Genomic DNA, 25,692 nt, shown 5'->3' with positions numbered 1-25,692 from the left:
AAGTGGCAAGGGCAAAATGGGAAATTAATAATATTAAAAAAAGGGTGAATAGTGTTTTGATGTGATTTAATTGGAGGGTTTGAGCTGGCTCACGGGAGTGAAACAGAGAGAAGAGGGGAAGGGTTCTCAGACGACACAGAGAGAAAGAAAAAGAGAAGAAGAAGAAGAAAAAAGAAGAAGGAAGAGGGATTCGAGGTGGAAGGGAGTCCCGGTTGCACTTCCAGCTGAAGGAAAAAGTGTAGATCTCCTTCTTCTCTACGCAAGGACCTCGATTTCCAAAAAAAAAAGGTAAATATCCATCCCTATCTAGTCTTTTGATGACATTAGGCTATACCAAGGGTGGATATAGTCTAGAGGGGTCGGATAAGGGTTGTAGAGGCGGTTAAAAGAGGAAGAATCGGATTTTGACAAATTTTTCCGGCACTACGGAAAAACTGTGTCGAAGTCCCAACTTCGGCGAATTATTTAGGGGGCAAACGACCTCCGATAGCAATGGATGTTACCTCTTTAGAATTTTCTATGAGTGTAGAATGTTAGGTAAAAATTTCATCAAATTTGGAGTTTGGAAAGTGGATCAAACCCGGGATGAAGTAACCAGCTGTCGGTCCGGGTTACTGTTCATCCGGGTGGGAAAATAAGAAATTTTATGCCAAAATAGGGTATTAAGCCTAGATTAGGCTAAGGAAGACCTTGTACTCATGCAAGGGAGTCCCTAATACACATAAATGATGAGTTAATTAATAGAAAAAGAAAAAGAGAAAGAAAAGAAAAGATTTAGGGAACGGAGAAGTTGAATCAATTAAAGTTCCCTATATTATAATTGGCACGTAGATTATGGCCCTTGATACAAGACTAAATGTATTGTAAATGCATGTCACAGTTGGGCAAGAAGCTAGGGAACAAGAGGAAGAAGTTCCCCACTGCCTGCTGTAGATTTTTGGAGGCGTATCAGGGCTGTGCCAGATTGACAGGTGAGTGGGAGTCATGTACTCTGCACTATGAGCATTCTTAATTCATTTTCATAAATGTCGCCAAGTGTGAATTGATTCCACTTGAGCATATTGATTGATATTGTAGTAGATTCCTCTATAATCTTGATTCTCCATGCTTGATTATTCTGTACATGCATTTGAGGGAACATTGAGAGGAATTACGAGGGGTTGATGAGTAATCAAATTGATTCCGAATTGTAAAATGATTTCTTTTGTAAATTGATTTCATTTCCTCTATTTTAAAGACTTGTGAGTCGTAGCTTGATTATACTCTTTTATGAGTAATTAAATTGATTCCAAATTGTGAAATAACTTCTTTTGTAAATTGATTTCATTTCCTCTATTTTAAAGACTTGTGAGTCATAGCTTGATTATACTCTTTTATGAGTAATTAAATTGGTTCCAAATTGTGAAATAACTTCTTTTGTAAATTGATTTCATTTCCTCCATTTCAAAGATTTGTAGAGCCTTCTTAGTGGTATATTGAGTTGTATTGCACTTCCTTGACCCTCACTCCTAACCCTGATGTTAGTTTATGATTGGGTCATGATCGAGTGAGTGGTAGTCTTGATCATACTCCTTTTTAGTAGAGTATTGGGAGGGTGCATTATGGCATTTATGCATGGCTTGGCAGTATCTGCAGGACACCTATAGTCGATGGGGTTGAACATCGGCCTTTGTGCACATAGTAGCCTTCTGGGTGGGCGGAACCCAGTCCCTTCCTAGGGGGGGACACGGCCCTAGGCGTAGGATCGGCCGGTCCTACGACTTATATTCTGCTTGCCGCCGGGCATAGTAAGACCCCGCGAGGTGCAGTATGGCTTTCCGCGGATGTAGAATTCCCACGAGGTGCCGTTTAGTATATAGATGTGAGAGGGATTTCTGTCCTGGATACTGGCCAGCATTTACATTATCAGTATGGTGTCTTATTCTGCATATGCATGTGACAGTGGGGAGTTGTTGCTGGTTCGCCTGGGGCGTAAAACCCACCTTCCGACAGCTGTCTAGCATTTACATTATCGATATGGTGTCTTATCTTGCATATGCATGTGACAGTAGGGAGTTGTTGCTGGTTCGCCTGGAGCGTAAAACCCACCTCCCAACAGCTGTCTAGTGATGATTTACATATTGGTGTGGTGTCATATTCGATGTATTTATATGGCAGTAGGGAGTTGTTGCTGGTTCGCCTGGGGCGTAAAACCCACCTCCCGATAGCTGTCTTGTTGATGATTCAGCCTATTGACACCTGATTTATATGATTCAGTACTATGACCTATTGAGCATATTCATGGGTAGCATATATGATTACTTGATTATTCCATATGTGCTCCAGATGTGTTGATTGGGATTGTGATGATTCACTCCATATTCTCTATATTGAGTTCATGTTCATCTTGTTATTGATCTTGAGATTTCATCTCGAGCCATGATTATATTCTGTCTCATGTGCATAGTACTCTCTACTCCACTCACTGAGTATTTATATACTCACTCCCCAGTTTGGTGTTTTTGATTGCAGGGCAGGTATTGTATAGAGAGGAGCAGGATTAGTGATTGCCTGTTAGCTGTGCCGCTCCATAGTATAGTATAATGTAGATAGAGGTTTATACCCTTTTGGTGTATTATAAACCTTCTGTTGTGTATAGTGTATAGTTACAGTCATAGATCCTGTTGTGGATATGGGTTGACCATGGATGGATTGGGAAGCATGTATATATATATGTGTGTGCAGATCAGTTGTGTGCCTGTGATAATGTATTGCTATATATTGTCCAGGTTTATTATGTGACAGATTATGTGATTACTGCTCTGACAGGTAGTGTGTTATATGTATTGAGATAATCCTGACAGGTCACCATAGGAAAGGTGATCATTTTGTGCATGAATCATGCCAAAATTTTTCAGAATTTATGGATGATTGATAGGTAGTAGGGTTCTACGTGGTGGCTGGTGGCCTTATGCCTACCCGCACCCTAGGACCGTCGCGGCGGCCCGCCGGGAACGGGGCGGGGGTCGTGACAATCTCCGTGAGAGGCCTCGCGATCTTGCCATAGTCTTGGACGAAGCGGCGATAATAACCGGTAAGACCAAGAAACCCACGCAAGGACTTAATTGTGGGGTTGTGGCCAACTGAGCATACATTTAATTTTCTCTGGATCAGCTGCAACACCCTCCCTTGAAACAATGTGGCCAATATATTCAATGGAAGAAGCCCCAAAAACACATTTACTAGCCTTGGCATACAATTTATGAGATTGCAGAAGCTTAAGAACAGCCCGGAGATGATGTAGATGATCCATCATGTTATGACTGTATACCAAAATATCATCAAAAAAACCAGCACGAACCTTCGAAGGTGTGGTCGAAAAATCTCATTTATGAGGCCTTGGAAGGTGGACGGGGCGTTAGTTAAGCCGAACGGCATAACTAAAAATTCATAATGCCCCTCATGAGTCCAAAAGGCTGTTTTGTGGACATCTTCGGACTTAACTCGGATATGGTGGTAACCCGAGCGAAGATCCAACTTGGAGAAGATACAAGCTCCGTGAAGCTCATCCAGCCGTTCCTCGATCACTGAAATTGAAAATTTGTCCTTGATAGTGATATTGTTGAGGGCTCGGTAATCGACGCATAACCTCCATGACCCGTCTTCCTTCTTGACAAGGAGCACTGGTGAGGCGAAGGGGCTTTGGCTCACCCGCACTACCCCAGTGTCCAGAAGCTCGGTAACAATCTTCTCAATCTCAGCTTTCTGGTAGTGAGGATACCGGTAGGGACGAGAGTTGTAAGGCTTCATTCCCGATAACAAGGGAATCGCATGATCCCAGGAGCGAGTGGGAGGTAAGCCTCGCGGCTCCGAAAATACATCCGCAAACTCTTCCAATAAGGGCGACAATATAGCTGGAGTGCTTTCATCCTTCTTTTCACCTTGGATAGCATGGATATGCAGTAATAACATGCATTCAAAGAGGGCACGGTTTTACTAACCTTGCGTCCACACATAAATTCCATTTCTTGAGCACCAAGACCTTGTAGCCGACAGAGTTGGTCTCCAATATGGAACTCCATTGAGAGGCAGGAGAAGTCCCAAGTGATCGCACCAAGGCTACGGAGCCATTGTGCACCCAGAACAGCTTCGCAACCTCCCAACTCCATCAAGTAGAAGTCAGTTCTCAGGGGGACTCCTTGGATGGTTATCTTGATGCCAGAGCACTTCCTTTTACAAGATATGCGGTCGCCATTGGCAACTGCCACCTCAAGGATGACCTCTTGGTTTATGTTGAGGCCTGTCTTCTTTGTAAGATAAGGGTTTAAGAAATTATGTGTGCTTTCTGAGTCAACGAGCACCATAACTGGTACCTGTTGGATCCATCCTTTCACCCGCATCGTTTGAGGGGAGACGCTCTCGAAAATGGCGTTCAAGGATACCTCCACTGAATAATCGGCCTCAGGGTGCTCCTCACCATGTGCTTCTCCATCCTCTTCGCTCGCATTAGCCTCATCATCGACAGATGGCTCTCCCCCTTCTATGGCATGGATAGCCTTGGTCATCTTGCATGGATGACCAGGGTGGAACTTCTCCCCACATCTGAAGCACAAACCCTTACGCCGCCGTTCCTCCCTTTCTTTCTGAGATATAACCTTGTTATTTTGTAAGATGGGGTTAAAAGAATTAGTGCCCGACCTGGAGTGATCAAAGCGGTGTGGATGCTTAATAGCGTTCATCTTCCGCTCCTGAAGTAATGTCAGGTGAATAGCATGTTGTAGGGTTGTCGGGTTGTGCATCAGTACATCATACCGAAGTTCCTCCTTCAAGCCACTAATAAAGCAGCTCTTCATGAACTGATCATTAAGCCCTTCGGTTCTGTTAGCCAGCTCTTCAAATTTACTCCGATACTCCTCCACGGGGGATTGTTGTAGGAGCTTCGATAGGCTGCCCACCGGATCATCAAACTGGTCGGGACCGAAACGGGTCATGAGACCTTTGTGAAAATCGGACCAACTATTGATGCCCCGAACCGGTCCTCATGACGGAACCAGCATAGAGCTCTTCCATCCAGGTGGAACGAGGCGGTGAAGACCTTCTGGGAGTTGGGTGTTTGCTGTTGTAAAAAGTATTGTTCAACTTGATATAGCCAGGCTTCCGGATTTGCTCCCTCGAACCTTGGAAGCTGGAGGTGAGCCGGCCAGAACTGGGAATGATCCCCATTAGGCACCCCCTAGTGTATCCATTAGCTCCTTGTGGCAAGGATGGCGTTGGGGGTTCAGGCAAGGCTGCCGCCTTCCCTTTATCTACCACCTATGAACTTTTCCCCTTCTCGGTCAGCGAGGAGGAAATGGTGTCCACCTTGCTGCCCAGCGCCTCTATCATCCTCATCATCTCGTCCATGCGTTGGTTGTATTTAGCATCATTCTCTTTGATCATAGACAAAAGCTCAGTGTTGGCCACCATTAGAACGTCCTGCTCTGATACCAATGCAGAGAACCTAAATTCTCATGCAAGATATCACGTGAACAGTAACCGGAAAAAAGAAAAGAAATGGAAAAGTTGAAAGATGGGACCCTTGAGGGTCACGTGAACAATAACAGAGAAAAAGAAAATAAATGGAAGAGTGAGAAGAAGGGATCTTTGAGGGTCCCAGCCTCCGGATTTCTTCGAGGAACCACCCTCCAGGAATCTGATTCAAGGATAATAATTAGCATGCCTACACCATGAGACTCTTGGTTCCTCTTATATTCTTATCTCCACTAATTAAGGAGATGATTACTACCCTCACTCCTTCCTCATTAAGAGGATTACAAATACCTTGACAACCTGATAACCTTCCTCATTAAGAGGATTACAAATACCATAACAACCTGATAACAATAAGGAAAATGAAAGGGCACGCTTATTCAAACTCACGAAACCACGTGGTTTATTTCCAACCCCATGCTAGCTGGAGAGGTTATGCAGCCCATCAGTTGCGGAGAGGAAGTAGGGCCGTCATGCTGGTGGCATCCTTCCCAAGCCATAAAGAAAAAAAAAGAAAAAAAAGGAAAGGCTTCACGTGAAGGGGAAAACAATCATCTTCTTCCTGTGTTAATTCTTCTTCTCGTTTTGGGCATGTCTTCTCCCAAGTCCCATCGCATCAACATTGGAGCGAGAGAGAGAAGGAACAAAGGTCCAGTGGTTTTTTTTGCATTGTGCTTCACGTGAAAGGGGGCTCGTGGGTTTCTACTTCCCAAACCAAAACCGCAAGTCTCTCTTTTTCCGTGGGTCCTCGGTTCTTCAGGTGTCTCCCGAGGAGGAAGGAGAGGAGCCGTGCGAGTGTTCCGCCCACGCCAGTCTCCGTCTGCGTCCGTGCCGCTGCCACAGTGAGTAGATCTTGTGGTGGAGGAGGACCATGCGAGTGATTTCTCTGCATCCGTGCGACGCCGCTCACATTTTGATCAGGAGAACAAGAGCGTTATTTGATATTTTTTTATCAAATCCTATATTTTTTCTATTTTATTTTGCAAAAGATAAGATGATAGGAATTTTTTCTGCGAAGTTCGATGTAATAAAGTTCGATGGAACTAAAAATTTCGGGCTATGGCAGGATAAAGGATTTGTTAGTATCATAGGGTATGGTGAAGGTCCTATACGGAAAGAAACCAAATGACATGGGTAATGCAGAGTCGAAAAAATTGGAGGCTAAGGCTATTTCAAATATACGACTTTGTCTGGCTGATGACGTGATGTATCATATCATGGACGATGAATCTCTAACAGCAATTTGGTCGAAATTGCAGAGTCGGTATATGTCCAAATCGTTGACGAACAAGCTCTATCTTAAGCAGAAACTATACGGTCTTAAGATGGCATAGGGTGTTGATTTAAGCCAACATATCAACTTGTTCAATTAGATTATCAGTGATATGCAACGTGTTGATATAAAGTTCGAAGACGAAGACAAAGCGTTGTTGTTATTGCATTCTTTATCCGCTTCTCCTACGTATGAAAATTTAGTTACAACTCTGATGTAGGAAAAAGAGACCCTAGAGTTAGAGAACGTCATTGGAGCCTTGTTAGATTTTCATCAGAGGAAGAAAGCCGGTGATGAGAGTTCTTAGGGAGATGGTCTAGTGGCGAAGGGTAACCATGAGCGTGGAAGAAGCAACACAAAGAATGGATCAAATTGCAGTAAATCTAGGTCTAAATCCAGAAAAAAAAAGGATATAACGTGCTACAAGTGTGGAAAACAGGATCACATAAAGTGGAATTGTCCAGAGAGAAAGAAGGATCAAGATGGTGACAGATCTGAAGGGTCCAAGTCTGCAAATATAGTGAAAGAAGACACGGATAGTAGTGACGGTGATATACTTTCAGTTTCATCTAGTTTAGATCATCTCGTGGATTCTTGGGTTATGGATTTAGCATGTTCCTATCACATGACACCCAATAAAGATTGGTTTGACACCTACAGATTAGTTAATTCTAGTTCTGTTTTGATGGAGAATGATGCATCTTGCAAAGTCATTGGAATAGAAAATATCAGGATTACTATGTTTGACAGTGTGGTTAGAACGTTGTATGATGTTAGACATGTTTCAGATTTGAGAAAGAATATGATTTCATTAGGTACCTTAGACTCTAACTGTGAAGCCCAATAATCCCACATCGGAAAGACTCTTTCCAGAGCCTGGGCATATGAGGCGGGTGTCTCAAAATCCTGCAGACGCGTTTTGGGAGGAAAGCAAAACCGAGGAGGGGTGAAGGACACTTGCGTGAAGCTCCGGAACCGGACTATATCTGGCAGGGGAGCCCCATGTTTTTCCCCTCATGTGGCCCCCACATGGGTACTGGGTGCCTCACGTGCTCTACGCAGGCGGGAGCATGACATTTTGGTATCAAAGCCGAAGACGGCTTTTGTTCGATGGTGGAAAGGGTGTGAAGCCCAATAATCCCACATCAAAAAGACTCATTCAAGAGCCGGAGCATATGAGGTGGGTATCTCCAAATCCCGCAGACGCATTTTGGAAGAAAAGCAAAACTGGGGAGGGGTGAAGAACGCTTGCGTGAAGCTCCGGAACTGAACAATATCTGGCAGGGGAGCCCCGTGTATTCCCCCTCATGTGGCCCCCATGTGGGCACTCGGTGCCTCACGTGCTCCATGCAGGCGGGGGCGTGACACTAACATGTTTTGTTACAAGTCTCAAGATGGAGTAATGAAGATTAGTAGAGGTGCTATGACAGTGATGAAGGGGCAGAAAGTAGCAGAAAATATCTACAGGTTGATAGAAACAACTGCTGTAGGTGGAGTTGCTGCTATAGAGTCTGAGTCTGATAATATAGTTTTGTGACATATGCGTTTGGGTCATATGAGTGAACGTGGTATGCTGGAACTGCATAAAAAAATCTTCTGAAGGGTGTTAAAACTTGCAAACTGAATTTTTGTAAGTATTGTGTTCTTGAAAAATAGAACAAAATTTAATTTTGGACTGCCACACACAAGACAGAGGGTATTCTTGACTATATTGATACAGTTGTTTGAGGACCAGTCAGAGTAGCATCACAGGGTGGACATACGTATTTCATTACTTTCATTAATGATTTCTCAAGAAAGGTCTGGGTATACTTCATGTAGCACAAGTCAGAAACATTTGCCAAGTTTAAGTTGTAGAAAGCTGAAGTAGAGAACCAGATAGGGAGAAAGGTCAAATGCCTCAGGTCAGATAATGAGACTGAATACACATATTCAAAGTTCATAGAGTTTTGTGAGCAGCATGGGATTAAGAGGCACTTCACAGTATGCAAGACACCTCAGCGGAACGGTGTGGTGGAAAAGACGAACAAGACTATAGCCAAAAGGCAGTGAATATGACATGCTTCTTAATTAACATGTCACCTAGGGCAATACTAGATGGTAAGGTTCTAGAGGAGGTATGGACAGGTAATAAGGTAGACTACTCAGGTTTGAGAGTGTTTGGATGTCCAACCTACGTACATATTCCTAGTGAGGAGAGGTCAAAGCTAGACTCGACGTCTAGATAGTGTATCTTTCTAGGGTATCAGAAAGGAGTGAAAGGGTACAAGCTTTGGGATCCGAAGGCAAACAAGGTGGTGATCAGCAGAGGTGGTTTTTGATGAGAAAGCCATGTTGAAGAGTACTCAGGAAGAAGAGAAGTAGGTGCTAGAAAATTGCAGCAGCAATGAGCAGGTGGTGCTGGTGGAGTTAGAGAGTTTTGTCCGGAAGAACAATATTCAGGGTACAGAGACTTCTATCTCAACAGATCAAGTACATCACAATATAGCCATAGATAGACTCAGGCGCACTATCAGGCCACCAACCAAGTATGGTTTCAAAGATTTGGTTTTCTATGCATTAATCATTAGTTGTAGAGATCCTACTACTTTTTAGAAGGCAGTACACAGCTAGAAGAAGAGCAGATGGATAGATGCTATGATGGAGAAAATGGAATCTTTGAATAAAAATCAGACTGGAAGTTGGTAGAGCTTCTGAAGGGGAAGAGAGCGATAGGATGCAAGTGGGTGTTCAAGAAAAAGAAAGCAGTATCAGAAAAAGGAGAAAAATTTAAGGCACATCTGGTAGCAAAGGGATACTCACAGAGAGTTGGAATTGGCTATGATGAGATTTTTTCCTCAATGGTCAAACACACTTCCATCAGGGTAGTGTTGGCATTGGTAGCATATTATGACATGGAGTTAGAGTAGAAGGATGTAAAGATAGTTTTTCTTCATGGTGAGTTGGAGGAGCAGATTTACATACAACAGCCAGAAGGGTTTTCTGAACCTGGATAGGAATACTTAGTCTGTAAATTGAGAAAGTCACTTTATGTGCTGAAGCAATCTTTGAGGCAGTGGTACAAGCATTTTGACTCCTGCATGATTCAGATTGGCTACAGGAGATGTGAGTATGATTGTTGTGTTAATGTGAAAAGCATTGATGATGGTTCTTTTATTTTTCTATATAGATGATATGCTGATTGCTGCAAAGAGTATGAATGAAGTCAACAAGTTGAAGATTTTATTGAGTAGAGAGTTTGACATGAAGGATTTGGGCACAGCCAAGAAGATTCTTGGGATGGAGATTCGTAGGGACAGAGATTCCAAAAATTTATGGTTATCTTAGGGTAGTTATATATAAAAGATGTTGGAGAGGTTTAGCATGGGTAATGCGAAACTAGTGAACATACCTTTAGCGAATCACTTCAAATTGTCTACCTCACAGTGCCTAAAGACAGAGAAAGAAATTGAAGACATGTCAAAGGTTCCATAAGCTAGTGCAGTGGTATGTCTGATGTATGCTATGGTTTGTACTAGGCCGGATTTGGCACATGAAGTTAGCGCAGTAAGCAAGTTTATGGCGAATCCAGGGAGACAACATTGGCATGCAGTTAAGTGGATTTTCAGATACATGAGGGGTATTACAGACTATGGTATCATGTTTGTCAGACAACAGTATGATCTTTCAATCATGGAGTATGTTGATGCAGATTATGCAGGAGACTTGGATGACAGAAGGTCGACTACAGGATATGTATTCACTCTTGTAGAAGGGCCTATCAATTGGAGGTTCATGGTTCAGTCTCTCATTGCACTATATATGACTGAGTCAGAGTATATGGCAGTAGCTGAGGTTGCCAAGAAAGCATTGTGGTTGACGAAATTAGTCAAGGAGCTAGGTGTTCAGCAAGGTGGAGTTCAGTTGCATTATGACAGTCAGAGTACAATCTATTTGGCGAAGAACCAGGTGTATCATGCGAGAACCAAGCACATAGATGTAAGGTATTACAAGATCAGAAAGTTAGTTTCTTTCGGTGACATATTGTTTGAGAAAGTTCATACTTCTAAAAATATAGCAGACATGTTGACAAAATCCGTTACTGCAGACAAGTTTAAGCATTGCTTGGACTTGGTTAACTTCTTTAGGTGCTAGAGAGGAGGTGTTCCAACCCATCAGTGTCAGGCGGTGTCCTAGGTTATCTTTTCTTCTAAGAGGTGAATATTCACCAAGGTGGAGATTGTTAGAGTAAGTGGCTCATATTAAGGTATTTTTATTTGAGTGGTACACTGGTATTCTAACGGAACGGAGCGAAGTGACATGATATGTTTATCTTTGGGATAATTATGTAGCGTTTATTCTAACAGAGATGCTGATAGGGATTGGGACTCTGGAGCTAGGGTTTAACTATAAATATCTTGTAACCCTTGTTATTTGTGAGATAGTGAAAGTTACAGCCGTTTCGCTCTCGTGGACGTAGCCACATTGCTGAACCACGTAAATCTCTGTATTCAATTCCTCTTTCTCTTCCTCTCTCAATTATGTGCATTGTTCTATTCGTTGTTTGGATTCTGTGTTTTGCATAACAAAATAAATGAAAGTAACTTTGTGACCAGAATAATAATTTAATATAAAAATTAGTTAACCCTAATGATTTGGTTTTAGTAGTACTTACTGAACCAAGTAATGAATTCAGATGGGCTTTTGCATTTTGATTGAGCAAAGTTTTAAAAAATCGCAACAAAACTTTGGTGTCTTACTTTCTTCAACCGATAAATTATTTTCTACTTTATTTCTAAAATAATTTAAGATGTAACTGCAAGATCAAGTGCGCAAAAGTTAGACTTTATGGTTTCTAGTAATAGCTCTTGACACAATATAAGATTACTCTATTATGACTTGGGGATAGAAATAGTTTTTTCATATACAGGGTAAAGTTGCATATATAAGATCCTCCTCAAACCCTACAATAGTTGGAGCTCTATTGCTGGATTGCCCACTTTTAGTAATAACTCATATTTTAAACAACTTCGATTGGTAGGTCTCAGTTATACAATAGTAACTAAAGCTAGGTCTATGAGTCTTATCTTATTAAGGCCCCTAGGTTAACTGGTTGCTTGAAGTTAAAAAGTTTTAAGATTGTTGGAATATTAAAATAGCAAATCACATATAAAGGAATTTATGTATAATGGGTTCAAGTCCCTCTCTTCTTACTAAAATCTCAAAGCTATTGCCTCATCAAATTTGTGGTTGGATTACTTGACCATTGTAGAAACTTCAAGGAAAAATTGGGGTTGGCAAATATATTCTGGTCAGCATTCTATTGTCCTATGTATTTGGATGATAGGTCCTAGAATACAGTCTCAAAATAGTGTACATTTCAAACAATTGTGGTTAGCTCTTCATATCTTCAGTATGTAGCCAGAGAGAATATTGATGGTTAAACTAGGTTATATGACCTATATCTAGGAAAACCACTTATGGCTCTACGGGGTTTCCATGCACCTGGTGCCTGGGTCTATTTCCTTATTTTGATCAAAGTTGTCGGCTGACAATCCCTTTGCTCTATCTTGGTTGTGACCACTATATGTTTTATAAGCTTCTGTGATGCTCGAGTCGAGTTGGAGTGTCATTAGCCTATCTCCCTATTCTTGTCTCCTCCCTCTTGTCTGCTCCTGGGTTGTTGTGGTGGTGTGTTGTTGCTCGCTATAATTATATTATCGTGGAAAATCCAAGGCTCGAGTGCACTGACCAAAAGGCGTGCTTTAAAGGATTTAATCTTCTTGTGAAACTGTGATATTGTTCTGCTGTAAGAATCCATAATTGCATCTCCTTCTCAAGCTTTTCTTCAATCCTTGGGTGCACCTCGTATTGATGAGCGGGCGGCTCTGGATACTGTTGGAACAGCCAATGGAATTCTAATAGGATGGAACTCTCACTCTTTCTCCTTGCCGAGATCTAAGATTTTGATTTTTTTCTCTTACAGTGGAATTATTTTGCCCTACTTTGAAGTAGAAGTTCATTTTTACGACTGTGTATGGGCCTCATGAAGACCATTATAAATCTCTCGTTTATCAGGAGTTGGCAGATTAAAAAGACGTTTCCAGGGTTTAATGTGGTAAAGTCTATCATAGAAAGAAAGGGCGAATCACAAAGCATTAGAGACATACTCTCATTCATAGACTTCATCTCCTTCCTAGAATTAATTGACCTGGACTTAAAAGTGAGGGTTTTTACATGGAGCAATGGAAGAGATTTACCAGCCCTTGCTCGATTGGATAGATTCTTGCTGTCTCAAGAATTGGAAGAAATTTTTGCAACCTCAACCCAGAATGCTCTTTCCTCACATTCCTCTGATCATGCCTCTATTACTTTGGAGTGTAATCGGCATTTCCATAGGCTGAAAATATTCAGATTTAAAAACTGGTGGTCGAAAGAACCAGACTTGGAAGATGTTATCCATAAGAATTAAGAGAGAGTTAGAGGATCTCCAAATTCGGCAGCAAAATGGGTGGAGAATCTGAGGAGATTTAGATACGCTCTGAAAGCCGAGTCTTCTATTAAAAGAATTCTAAACAAGGAGATGAAAGAAAAGATGCTTCATGACCTTGGATCATTCCTCTGCTGAATTAGAACCTAGGAGAATCCTCAAGTCTAACCTGGATGATTTGTACGAGAAAGAGGAGACCTATTGGCACCAGAGATCTAAAGTTAGCTAGCTCAAAGAGGGTGACCGAAATACAACATACTTCCACATGATGGCATCCAGGAGGAAAAGAAGAAATAGATCACCTCTCTCATGGAGGAGGCTGTCCATCCCCTAGTGGGGAGTTAACTTAAAGGAAGTTAGAAAAGCTGTCTTCTCTTTGCTCCAGGTCCAGACGGATTCACATTTGTTTTCTTTCAGAAGTTTTGGGATCTCATATAAGATGACTTGTTGGCCCTCCTTTTTTTTTTCTTTTTGGTGCAACGGTAGCTCACACACTGGGGGTGTGAATGTGGCCAACAAAATTAGAAAATAAAACACTACGTAATGGCTCTGAAACAGACCCACTCCCAACCCAAACAAAACTACCGGAGTGGTGGGCCGCATAGGAAGCCACCCAATCGGTCGCCCCGTTGGCCTTTCTGAACACGTGTGAAGCCTATCTTGTTAACCTTCCTTCAAGACTTTCATAATGGTGTTCTTGATTTGGATGAATTGAATTATGCTTTTATCTCTTTGATTCCCAAAAAGAAGGGTTCTCTTTCAGCACGAGACTTCCGACTACTCAGCCTCCTCAATGGTCTCTACAAGCTCATCTCCAACATTTTAGCTGGTAGACTTGCTAGTTTTCTTCTCTTGCTGATTGATGAGTCACAACCTGTTTTTATTAAAGATCGCTCAATCATTGAGAAATTTCTTCCGGCTCATAAAATGGTGTCTACCGTAGAAGATCTAGTCATAAGGGAATTCCTTGCCAGCTAAACTTTGAAAAAACTTTTGACGATATCAACTAGGAGTTTCTTCTTGCAATTCTGAAGGCTAGAGACTGCCTTCGGAAAATAGATTGATTGGGTTCATTCTCTCTTATCTTCTGCAGCCATTGTGGTCTTAATCAATGGCCCTTTAGGTAAGTGGATTAGATGCAGATAAGGACTGAGGCAAGGAGATCCCCTTTCACCGGCTTTATTCTCAAACAAGTAGGCTCTATTGGTTTAATTGAAGGGATTGGTTGTAACCCTTGCTATAGGGGGAACTAGGAGCCTTTGCTTTGCCGGCGATACATTGGTATTTTATGCTGGATAGAAGGATAGTCTCTAAGTAGTCAAAGGAATTCCCCTTGCTTTTGAGAAGGCCGCGGGATTAAAAGTGAATTTTTACGAGGCATGATGTTGCCTTAACATGGGTGAGGATGAAAATGCACTGCATTATGGATGAACGGTAAAATTGGATCCCTTCTTTTTACCTGCCTTGGGCTTCCACTCTATGATAAAAAGATTCCGAAGCAATGCTAGATGTCGTCATTTGAAAAGATGAGCTCTAGACTCGCTGCTTGGAAAGGAAAAAATTTCTCTCTTGGGGAGGTAAGTGTTATGCTTATCAATGTTGTCCTCCTAGCTTTGCCTTCTTACCTAATGTCCATCTTTGAATTACCAAAGTAAGGTTGTTGACAGAGTTGTTCAGATGAGAAGGGTATTTTTTTGGAGAGGGAAAGAGAGCGGAAATGGATTTTATTGCCTTGTTAATTGGGATTGCATGTGCCGATCAGAAGAAGAAGGGGGCCTTAGTATCAAAAACATCAAGGATATGAACAAAGCTCTCCTAGCAAAATGGGTATGGAAATTCTTGGCAGACTCGGAAGCGGCATGGTGCAAGCTCATTAAAAGCTTCTGTTACACAAGACGAAGATTTGGAATTAGAGTTAGACGTTGTCTTGTCTCTATTTCCCCTACCTGGAGGGACATTGGCAAAGACTTTGCCTTTTGGACTTGCACTTCCTTCTCACCAGTGAGCGGAGAAAACATGCATTTTTGGGAGGATTTCTTAATTGGGCCCTCTTCCTCTTGCTTCTCTTTTCTGCGACTTCTTTTCTGTTGCATTCAAGCCTTATGTATCAGTGGCTTCCAATGGAATTGGAGAAATTCTAGATGTAACATCCGAGTGAGGGGCACTCTTTCTCATACTCAGAAGACTCGGTTGGCTTGTCTTCATAATGACCAACTTTCCCATGCTAGACCCTCAAGATCTGATACCCCTATTTGGCAGCTGACTCAGAATGGAACCTCTTAACCAAGGTGGTCTGATTTGTCTCTTCTATAGAATCATTTGGAATGCGGTGGTGCCGGAAAAAAATTAAAATCTTCCTTTAGTTGTCTCTAAAGACTTGATTCAATACCGGTGAAGTGCCAGCAAGAAAAGGTCGGTTGATTAGTGCTAGTTGCCCTTTATGCGGTGGTAGCTCCGAGACTGTATCACATTTGTTTCTCAAATATTCTTTTGTGAGAAGTATTTAAACTACCTTGAAGACTTGCTTCAAGCTAAGAGGATGGCCTGCAAACTTTCTTGCTACTTGGAGTCTTGGACCTCTTAAGAGGAAAATGAAGTTTAAGAGATTCACTTGGAGAGCTTTGGATCAACTTGTCATGGCGCTCCGTTAGAATATTTGGCAGGAGTGAAATAGGAGATTAAGAAGAAGACCTCTCTTTTCACGGTCCTCCTCAAAACTCTCCATTCTTTTCATTTATGGGAATACCTTGGATCTTATAAAGTTATTGAAGGTCACGGAGAATCATCTTTAGAATAGTTTGAAATCGCTGGTTCCTTCAGCTTTCCAATCGATTCCCTCTACTCAACCGGCAGGCACATCGGAGTAATGGAGTTCTTCAAAATTAGGTACCTTATGTCCGTTTTGATTGTGAGGAACTGTACGGGCATATGTTTAGTCTCACATCAGTCATTTATTGAGAAGATTTTGGTTACTTATAAAAAACTAAGGAACTCAAAAAATTACCTTTCGGTTAGCCATTTTGGGTGGTGAGACCTTGGGTTGTTACAAATGGTATTAGAACGGATTTAGCCCATAACCTATGTATACTAGAAGATACTGCCCCACTTTAGGTGAGATCTTAGGTTGTTAGTAATTGTATGAGAGCGGACATAGCTCATAACCTATGTGTACTAGGGGACACTGCAGCACGGATCCATTGGGACTGACTACGGACCGATCATGGTGCTTGTGATTAGATTTGAATTGATTTGAACATTTAGCTTAATGGAGACGTCAGGACTTAAATGAAGGAAGTATGGAAGAGGTGAAATCATGGTTTGCTACATTGATAATCCATCCCTTAGCCGTCTGGAGCTCTAATGGTCAACTATCCTGTCCAAGCTGTTATCACAAGCTTTCTTTGGCTATTTCTCTCTTCTTTCTCTTTCCCTAGAATCTTTACTTTTAATTTGATCTAATCGACAGGTGGCTCCTTGCTTCCCTTCCACTCAGAAAAACATATCTAGGAAACCGTTACATGTATTATAAACTGAATTTTCTTTCGAAAACGTAAATCTATCACTTAGTTATGAATACATTTTTCTCCAAACACTATATGGCTGGTTGCAAGACAAGGTTCACATAACTAATCAAGATCCACCACCCATTACGCAAAACAAAACCTGATTGCTGATCTACGTCAGAAAAGCATCAAGCTTGCATCACTTTGCTGGTCTAGTTTTTCCACGAGAGGCTCATTTCTACGTAACACTCCAATCAATCCTCGTGGCACGTGTAACGCCGGCCACGTTAGGGTAGGTCGGATTCTAGAAGCATCAGTCTTTAGCCCTTCTTTGCTGTCCATTTGACTTGTTTTCTGGTTGTCGTTGTGCAAGCGTCTCTGAAGGACCCACTTTGATTTCTGAAAGAACGTTATTGGAAAATTTCCCTTGTGTCCAAACGATATATGAGCAGAGGCATGGTGACTTCATTTAAGTGGTTTGGAAATTCTTGCCTTCTGAGAGGTTTCAATCATTCCAAGGGCAAGAGTCATGTATGTGAGGGTTTCTGGTAGTCTGATCACAAAGTACTTTTCTATGGAAGTTTCAAAGTTCCCCATGCTAATCTAGTCATAGTAAAGTTAAAGAATGAAATAAGAAACAAACTGCCAAAAAAAGAAGCTAGGGATCATGTGTAAACGTAAGCTTTGTTGCAGAAAGTTTCACCTAATGCAACTTCACAAGTTGGAACAAAATATTCCTACTAAACAAATGGTTCACGTATCCTAAACTCCTACAATAGCTTCAAGGGATTATTTGGTTGACAAGTTTTACTAAAATAAGGTTATAAAAATATAAAATAAATAAATTTTATAAATATAATTATCTGATTATTTTTCAAAAAACTATTTTGCCAAAACTAGCAAGTCATATAAAATATAAAAATTTTATGAACAGATCTGTCCATCTTTTTATAAAACAAGTTTTACACAAATCATTGTTTATAATTATCTGTTTTATAAAAAAATCATGGAGATCAAAGTATGAACGAAATTATGGAAATTGAAGTACAAACGAATTATGTTTTCTAAAAATTTGCCGGAGCACCTCAAACTAAGGTTCGTCGTCTCAGCACTAGATCGTGTACCGGTACCATCATATTACTGTATTAGTACGCTCCGTATAGAGGCTGGTTCGACGCATCGATGCTCAGTGTACCCTCTATACCGCTTGGTGGTTTAGTATCGGTATGGTACTGGTACACTCCGATATGACACACTACGGTTGGTGCACATCGGTACTGAATATTACAGCATTTCATGCCTCAAACAATTAAGAATGCTTGCAACATGTAGTCATGGCTAACCGACTAATAATTAGAGTTGAGAGTTCATTGGTGGGGTCAAGTATTTGCTAGATCTAAACCCAATGCCATTCAAATTTGGGACCAATTACCTTAAAAAGCAAAAAAAAAAATTGGGACCAATTCCTAAATCCAAGCTAATCTAGTTGGGTCAGGTTAGGTCAGATCGACGGTTCTAGTTTAAGAACTCATAAGAAAAATTTGGATGGGTAAACTTTGGAAGACTGAAGCCAAGTCTGTTCGAAGACCCCAACACCTAAGTCCATACATCGAGGGGATTGGAATGACTTCAGCATCACGGATCTTCTAGGCATGTATGTACCATAACTAGAAATTATAGGAAAAACCATTAAATCATTTAGAATTATTGTAATCTCAGCTCAATGCCACACTTACTACAATAAAATTGCAAACAAATCATGAATGTGCATGTTTAAATTTTATTTATATATGCGGGTTATGTCCGGTAATTGCCTGAGCCATTTTGGTCCATATACCTATTGGGTCGGTTTTGGGTTAAAAAGAAAGGGAACATCCAAACCCGACCACAAATCGGGCTAATTAAATCCAGCATAATCCTACCTAATCCATCTTGTGGGCCTGCTAATAAAGGCAAAAGTATTAGAGATAAACTCTATATGATCGCAATCCATTCTTTAAATATAATCGGGACTCCAAGATTTTAATTACTTACTGTTGATTACTTATTGGGTCAGATACATCCAAGATTCGATTGCTTAATGGTCGTGACTCGTGATGCTGGTGTCTACTCCTAGTTTCAAGCAAGCTGATGCTGATTATTTTTCTATTAGAGGGGTCCATTCATGCGAAAAGTCCATTTACCCATCAATGGAAAAAATTGCATTTAATGCTGCTCAAAGTCCTTGCTTTTTGGTAGAATGCATAAAGTCTTTACAGAGTGGTTGGGCTGACGATTTGTATAGTGTTTGAAGTCAATTCCACCATCTACGGCGCAGTAATATATGGTGTTTTAGAGCAAAGTCTGATAGCTACAAGTCTACTCTGTTTTATTTCAAAAAGATTGGTATCAATGTGAAATAGGTCCAATTGTCATCAATACACCACTATCCCACCAAACTGGTACAGACTATAGCAGTGACAATAGTTTTCATAATTAATCATAATACAATTAACCTGTTGTGTCCTGTGTAAGGACAGTTGGTGAGCCAAACATTTTCTTAAACTCAAGTTCCAAGATCACTGCATGATCCCTGATGATCAAGCCAACTTCTTGAGGCAAGATTAAGCCAACTCAGAAACACATAATTTAGTCCTTGGGCTCCTTTATGTTACCAAGAGTATACTAGGTTTGGCGATGGAAGATGTCGTGTTGGCTCCACCTCCTTGTAGGTATTATGAGAATCCATGCGAGCGTATGTTTAGTCACATCGATTATTCACTAGATAAATCTTGAGTACTTATACAGAATCTAGGAACACAAATAATACCTTCCGGCTAACCATTTTGCATAAGGTCATGGATTGCTACATGTATCCAACCAGTTAAAAAAAAGGAATCCAAGAAAACCAGAAGTCCTCAATGTAAAGCAGATGATAAGCAAGCCAACAAAATGGGATGGGAATCCACAATCTATAACTGAAGTACATATGCCATAAAGAAACAACAAAGAAACTATATCTCAAAGTGGCAAGCAAATGCCTGCCTGGTACCCACCTAGTAAGAAAGAATTACAACTGTCTAAACAACTATCTCTGCCTCAAACAAATGGGTACAAGAACCAGTCATGGCAAAGAGGTAATCTCTAAGCACACCCAATATAAGAAGCCAAACTACCTCTAGGCTCCCTGATGTTGCCTGCCACCGTACCCATTGGTCCCATACTCACCCTGGTGGAACTTCTCCGAGCTCCTCGATCTCCTCTTCAGAACTATAGCCCACGTAACAGCTTCGAGAACAAATGCGATGCCCCCAAGCGTGGCGATGATAGCAATGTAAGCATGTTTCCACTTCTTGGCAGGGTCCAAGATATCAAATCCCTTGAAGATGTTGACGACACTCAAGACTATGACACTGTATCCGACCAAGTGGTGGTAGACATTCCAGTAGATGCGGTATTTGTTGTCCTTGTTGGGTCTCAGAAGCAATGCAAACACCTGCTCATAAGAACATAAGTTAATTAGAGAATTTGTTTGTGTAACATGGGAAAATAAGTACATGTATGTCGATAACTACGACCATCAATCCTTGTCCCAACTATCTAGGTCGGTCATGTGTATATCGTACATGATGTCTATACATGAATAACAAAATTATTGAATATATAAAAGATTTTTGGAGAGGATATATGGTAGGAAGTGGAGAATGGCTAGCCTGTTATTTATGATTTATAACAACAAATGTGAATTTGGATAGATATGTTGGATTAAGTTTGGTTAGATCAACACAGCAATGACAGATAAGCCTCTCACCACATAAGCTGAGAGGGAGGATTATTAAAAGAGAACCAATGAAAGAAACTTCAACAACAAAAATGTATGAAAGTTTGAAAGATTTTCTGCAAATTGGAAACGACCAATATATTACATGAGGAACATTCAAGAGGAGATCGAATTATCCACAACCCCAGCTGCAGGAATTTCCTTCAGCCAAGAGAAATGATGGATTCTCATTGCGGATCTCTTACACTAAAACCATCAGTGAATGGGCACTCAAGAAAGAACGAATTCAAAAAGGATTCATGCAATTTTAGGTCCGGATGAAATACCTGAAGCGTGGCTAGGGAGAAGAGGGCAATTCCAATGTCCCGGTGACTGTGGTATGTAATTCCCTCAGATTCGCTGCCGAGTTTGAGGCCAAGACCCCAACCAGAGACTCCAATTATGTAAGCCGAGCACTGGCAAGCCGCATGGAGGTAGAACCAGGCAGGATCAGCTGACTTAAACACCCTCAAATACCTTGCTATGATAACTCCAATAGGCATCAAAATACCCCAACTCACAGCATTCAACACTCCATGGATCTGCAATCAAATTCAATCATAGCGCACAACGCGGCGGTGAGTCGATTGATTTGTTTGACTGGAACTTATAGAGACTTGAAATCAAAATTCGAAAGGAACATCGAGGTTCCAGTAATTCATGTCGAAGGAACAAATAATTAGTCAAACCCCTCACCCGGATGCATAAAAGTTTAAGCAAAACAATAATAGTATCAATTGGAAATGAGCTGATTGGAAGTGGTCTAGTGAAAAAATACTATCGTGTCAATTAGGGATAGAAAGAATAGGATCCATCTAAAGACTTAATCCAATTACAATTTCCTCTATGCAAAGACTTTAATCATTGACAACCAGAAACTGACAATATATACAAAATAGCCAAAGAACCAGAAACTCCAATAAAAAATCCAGACATCATGGCACCCGAAATCACAACCAGAATTCATGATTTGATCTGCTTTGAGTCACAGGAGTTCGAAAAAGAATGTGTTTGGTATTGCTTTTGTTTCCAAAAACCAAAGAACTAAAAGGAATCAAACCGAAAACCATGCTTTATGAAACTTTGTTGTTCTTTAAAATGTTTGTAGAATCTCTAGATCTCCTGGTACCAAAAATTTAATGCTTTCGAAAAAAAAAAAGACAAAGTGAAAATAAAAGCAAGGAACAGGAGCAGTTTTCTGCAAACACTAACTTCAACATCAATCTACATATGGAATCTGAATAATTTGCAGAGCCTAATACTCCAAATTAAAGAAAAGAAGGTCACTGTTATGCAATGACCCATGGCTCGGACAGCAGAAAAATCACAATTCACTAGAAACTTGGAAGTTTTCTTTTGGATGGTAAAAATTAGAGGTGACAATTACTTACATTCCTGCGGTGCAGCCTTGAATTCCCTCCTCCACCGCTCGACGACTGCCCGGACAGGAAATTGGTGCTTCCTTTGGAGTTAGTGTTCTCGCCGGTCGTTGCATGGCCGACGGGCACCCCTCCGCCGACCTGCCCGGCCTGCCACACGGTGTTCAACGTCGTCTTGTTGCCCTCGAGGGCCACCGTCGCATAGATGGTGTACGCACCGTTGGAATACTCAGCCTCCCTGCTGTAGACGGTGAAGCTGAGGTTGCTGTCGCGCACCGAAGGACTGTAGTTGTTGAAGACATAGGAGATCACGGTGACTGCGCCGCTGGAGTTGTGGAAGGCGAGGAGCGCGTTGGCGCCTTTCATGCCGGAGCTGGAGGGGTTGATGGCCCAGGCGACGAAGCCCGAGGAGTCCTGCGGCGCCCGGTAGGCGATATCGGCGGTGCCGTTGGAAGCGTGGTAGGTCCAGTGGAGGGTGGCGCTGAGGACGCCGAGGGAGTTGCAGCGGTCGTAGAGTCTGTTGTTGGAGAAGGTCTCGCTGAGGCAGTTCTGGGCGGAGGAAGGGAGGAAGAGGGAGAGGAGGAGAGGGAGAAGAAGGATGGCCGGCCTCATGGTAATGGCCATTTGGACTGGAATTGTTAGCTCACCCGATATAAACTGAGCCCAAAGATGGCTCTTTTTTGTCCCAGATTGCCCTGCTACCGGAGTCTCAGAGATACTGATAAAAAACCGATTTTGATTGGATTTTTAGGATCAAAATAGCAGCTTTAGACTCCTGGAGTGTGAATTATGGATCAGAGAACGGGGGGGTGAGAACAGGGAATTGTAGAAAAGGTTTTCTCTAACAGGGGAATACTAAACACCAGAGATTGCGATCAGGGGATCCAATTAACAAGCAGAGGAGAGAAGGAAGCCAAGAAAATAGGAGCTGCACGCAGAGATTGCTATGGGGCAGAGATGAAGCAGGGGAGGGGATGGATGTTATATGGGAAAGAGGAAAGGTGGGGGAGTTGGGGGTTGTTGGCTTGTCGGGCGTGTGGAAGCTTCACTCTTGCTTTCTCTCTCTCTCTCTCACTGTCATAAATTATTCTTCTTGGCCGAGCCGGGATGCCTGAGTTTCCAAGAGATGGGACAATAAGGTGAGAAAAGCCTGGAGCCTGCACTGGGATTCCTTCTCCTCCATTCCGGTGTTCATTTTTTCTATCTCTTAATCTCTCTCTCTCTAAACCTACCTCGCTGATCAAGTCCACGGCCGGGGCATCGATGCCAAAGTCGAACGACTACTTGTTCAAACGGAGAAACGAGGACTCAGGAAACGATATTTTAAACTAAAAAACGTACAACAAATCCAACAAAACAAAAAATTAATTCACAATGCATAAAATGGATTGAAAATATACAAAACAAGACATGCTATGTATACTTCTCCCACCTCCTAACTTTATACTTTATATTATCATGCTGGAAAAATTGGATACAAATCAGACAAATTGCTATCTTTCGCTTCACAGTGTGATGATAATAATAACGTACATTTTTGTTTGTATTGTCAGGAGTATTCAAACCATTAACTCTTTTGAAACCAAGACTTCTATTACATGCACATATCATAAATCTTCTAAAATTTCTTCCAGATATAAAATAGCTATTTAGATATTGATATAAACATGAATACGGTGCAATTGTAAATATTATGATACAAATAAAAGCATATAATTTAGAATCTTCTAGAGATAGTTTCTTTATCTTGGATGTCGTATTTATATTTTAACTAATTGTATGATTAATTTTATAAAATATATCCACAAGATTTCTCGACTTGTTGCCTTATATTACTCTATTATAAAGTTATTTATATGATATCTCACTTGAGATATTAGTAATAGAATATTCTAGTTTGTCTTTCTTTTTGTAAAAAAGTATGAGAATAAACACTGATCTACCGATACAAATAATAATAGATAAATACTTGAATCTGACCTGACACTCGAAGCGTTTCCCAAACCGGATTCCCAGACAGCTCCGTTTGCACGGCAAAAGCGCTGCCGAACCAAAAGTCGTACGATCAGTGGAGTCGTCCGCGTGTACTGCTTCCCATTTTTTTTGTACATTGTAAAGCTTACATTAATGTGTCCGTACAATCAGGCATTTTTTTGGGGGGAAATAAAACACCCAAGCACGTCATCTCCGACATAATCCAAGCCAATCCAACGGTGATAACGCATGACATCTATTATTCTACGTCTCCGATTGATGGGTGCAAGTGTGAGAAGTTTACAAACACCTGGCGGTCAACTCGAACGCGCAAACTCGGAAGCCGCTGGAGTGGAGACCGGGTACATTTCGCGTGCCGAAATTGTTGCGGCCCGGAACACGGTTACATTCGGTGTATGGTGTGGACCCGGTCCTGTTCCCACTCTTGCGGCCCCACCACTCCACTTAGGTTAAACGCTCCACCGTCAAGATGAACGTAGGTAAGGTTGATGCCGCTGGGTCCCACCGATAAGTCGGCCGCGGGGACGTGGTCCCGGCTCTGAGGTGACCCGGCCGGTCCCCGAGTGTTTTTGATTGCTTATTCTAAGATTCGAGTGCCAATAAAATATTAGGACGACCTAGTTTGTCAAACCAAACGTTCCGGCTTGGAACAGTTCTGGCTTCTTGCGCGGTCTAGGAAGTCGACGTGGTGGACTCCGTGCTTTTTTTCTGTCCTCTACGAGCTTTTTCTGTGGCCGAGGTCACTGGCCAAGTTCCTGATCGATCACCATGTCAATTTCTCATGCTGAAAGGGAGTCCATATGAAAAGTTAACAATCTTCTACGCCAATTTGCCCATACCATGCGGTGGAATTGATTCAGATTGACTCAAGTCTTGCAGCATTGATCTAGAAAGGCTTGAAGCTTATCTGGTCTCTCTCTTCCATGTATGGAGAAAAATAATCTAAATAATCTAAAGTTTTAGAAGTTCTAGAACTATTTTGGTTGCTTGCGTAGACCTTACCGAAGCTTATCGTCATCTTCAATATGTCTACACCTTGATGACATTGTTGTCCCTCTTAATTAAAACTCTTTTTCGCCAGTTTTCCTAATTGTCCATCTCATAAGACATTGTCAACTTTGATGATGTTGTTTATAACTCATTCTATGACCAATATTACTAAAACTCAGGTTGAGCTGTTATTAGACGTGGGTTTGTGGAAGTTAAACTAACCCCAACGGAGGAATACTGAAACTAGACAATAAATTGATTAAGCTTGGGTTAGGTAATATGGTTGGGAAATTATATGCGTGGTAAGACTTTGACTTCCCCTGTTCTCACCTTTCTTAAATGCATACGGCTTATCTTTTCATTATATTAGAACATATGGAGTGTTAAGGTAGAGCAACCATGGACAACAACTTTTAAAGGGCAAAACAAAAATAAAGAATGGCCGTCTAGAGAAGAAGATGCCTGCATGGAGTTCTCTAAGACTTGCTTATAGATGGCTTTCAACTATTGAGACTATTTCTCATCCATTACTACATGATTGCTGGAGAATGAATGCTTTCTTTTGTCCTATAAGATGACACACAAGCATCACGGCTCTAACTAAATGGAATACAGTGAATAATGTGACATAAATCCAAATGATCAAATTTGCAATGGAGGACCATCTATTAGGCACCAAGTCCCTCATGACTAGGATTCCATCAACAGCAAAAAAAGATTTAGTAAGGTAATTAAAAAAATTGTGGCATGGCATTGTTGATGTCTCAAATTCATCC

At 41.4% G+C, this 25,692-nt stretch overlaps 1 protein-coding gene across 1 annotated transcript; it reads right to left on the bottom strand.

The window, feature by feature from the left end:
• Positions 1-19,668: 19,668 nt before the first annotated feature.
• LOC103713362 (cytochrome b561 and DOMON domain-containing protein At5g47530-like) lies at positions 19,669-23,346 on the bottom strand. The gene is made up of 3 exons (XM_008800261.6): positions 21,944-23,346; positions 20,840-21,094; positions 19,669-20,228 (listed from the first exon to the last, which is right to left on the bottom strand). The coding sequence occupies exons 1-3, from the start codon at positions 22,553-22,555 to the stop codon at positions 19,911-19,913; spliced, it is 1,185 nt and encodes a 394-aa protein (XP_008798483.2). The 5' UTR covers positions 22,556-23,346; the 3' UTR covers positions 19,669-19,910.
• Between the last annotated feature and the right edge of the window lie 2,346 nt (positions 23,347-25,692).

This window comes from Phoenix dactylifera, chromosome 7 (assembly GCF_051530095.1).
Source record: "Phoenix dactylifera cultivar Ajwa chromosome 7, Ajwa_hap1_PhDact_Kaust_v1.1, whole genome shotgun sequence".
In the NCBI taxonomy this organism is placed as follows: domain Eukaryota; kingdom Viridiplantae; phylum Streptophyta; class Magnoliopsida; order Arecales; family Arecaceae; genus Phoenix; species Phoenix dactylifera.
The sequence above is the reverse complement of the archived record's forward strand: the minus strand, read 5'-3'. Positions and strand labels throughout refer to the sequence as shown.

Excerpts from the sequence above, each read along its gene's own strand:
- LOC103713362 (XM_008800261.6), bottom strand. The coding sequence starts at position 22,555 with ATGGCCATTACCATGAGGCCGGCCATCCTTCTTCTCCCTCTCCTCCTC. Across the intron at positions 21,095-21,943 it reads CAAGGCTGCACCGCAGGAAT|ATCCATGGAGTGTTGAATGC; the intron begins GTAAGTAATTGT and ends ATTTGATTGCAG. Across the intron at positions 20,229-20,839 it reads TCTCCCTAGCCACGCTTCAG|GTGTTTGCATTGCTTCTGAG; the intron begins GTATTTCATCCG and ends TCTTATGAGCAG.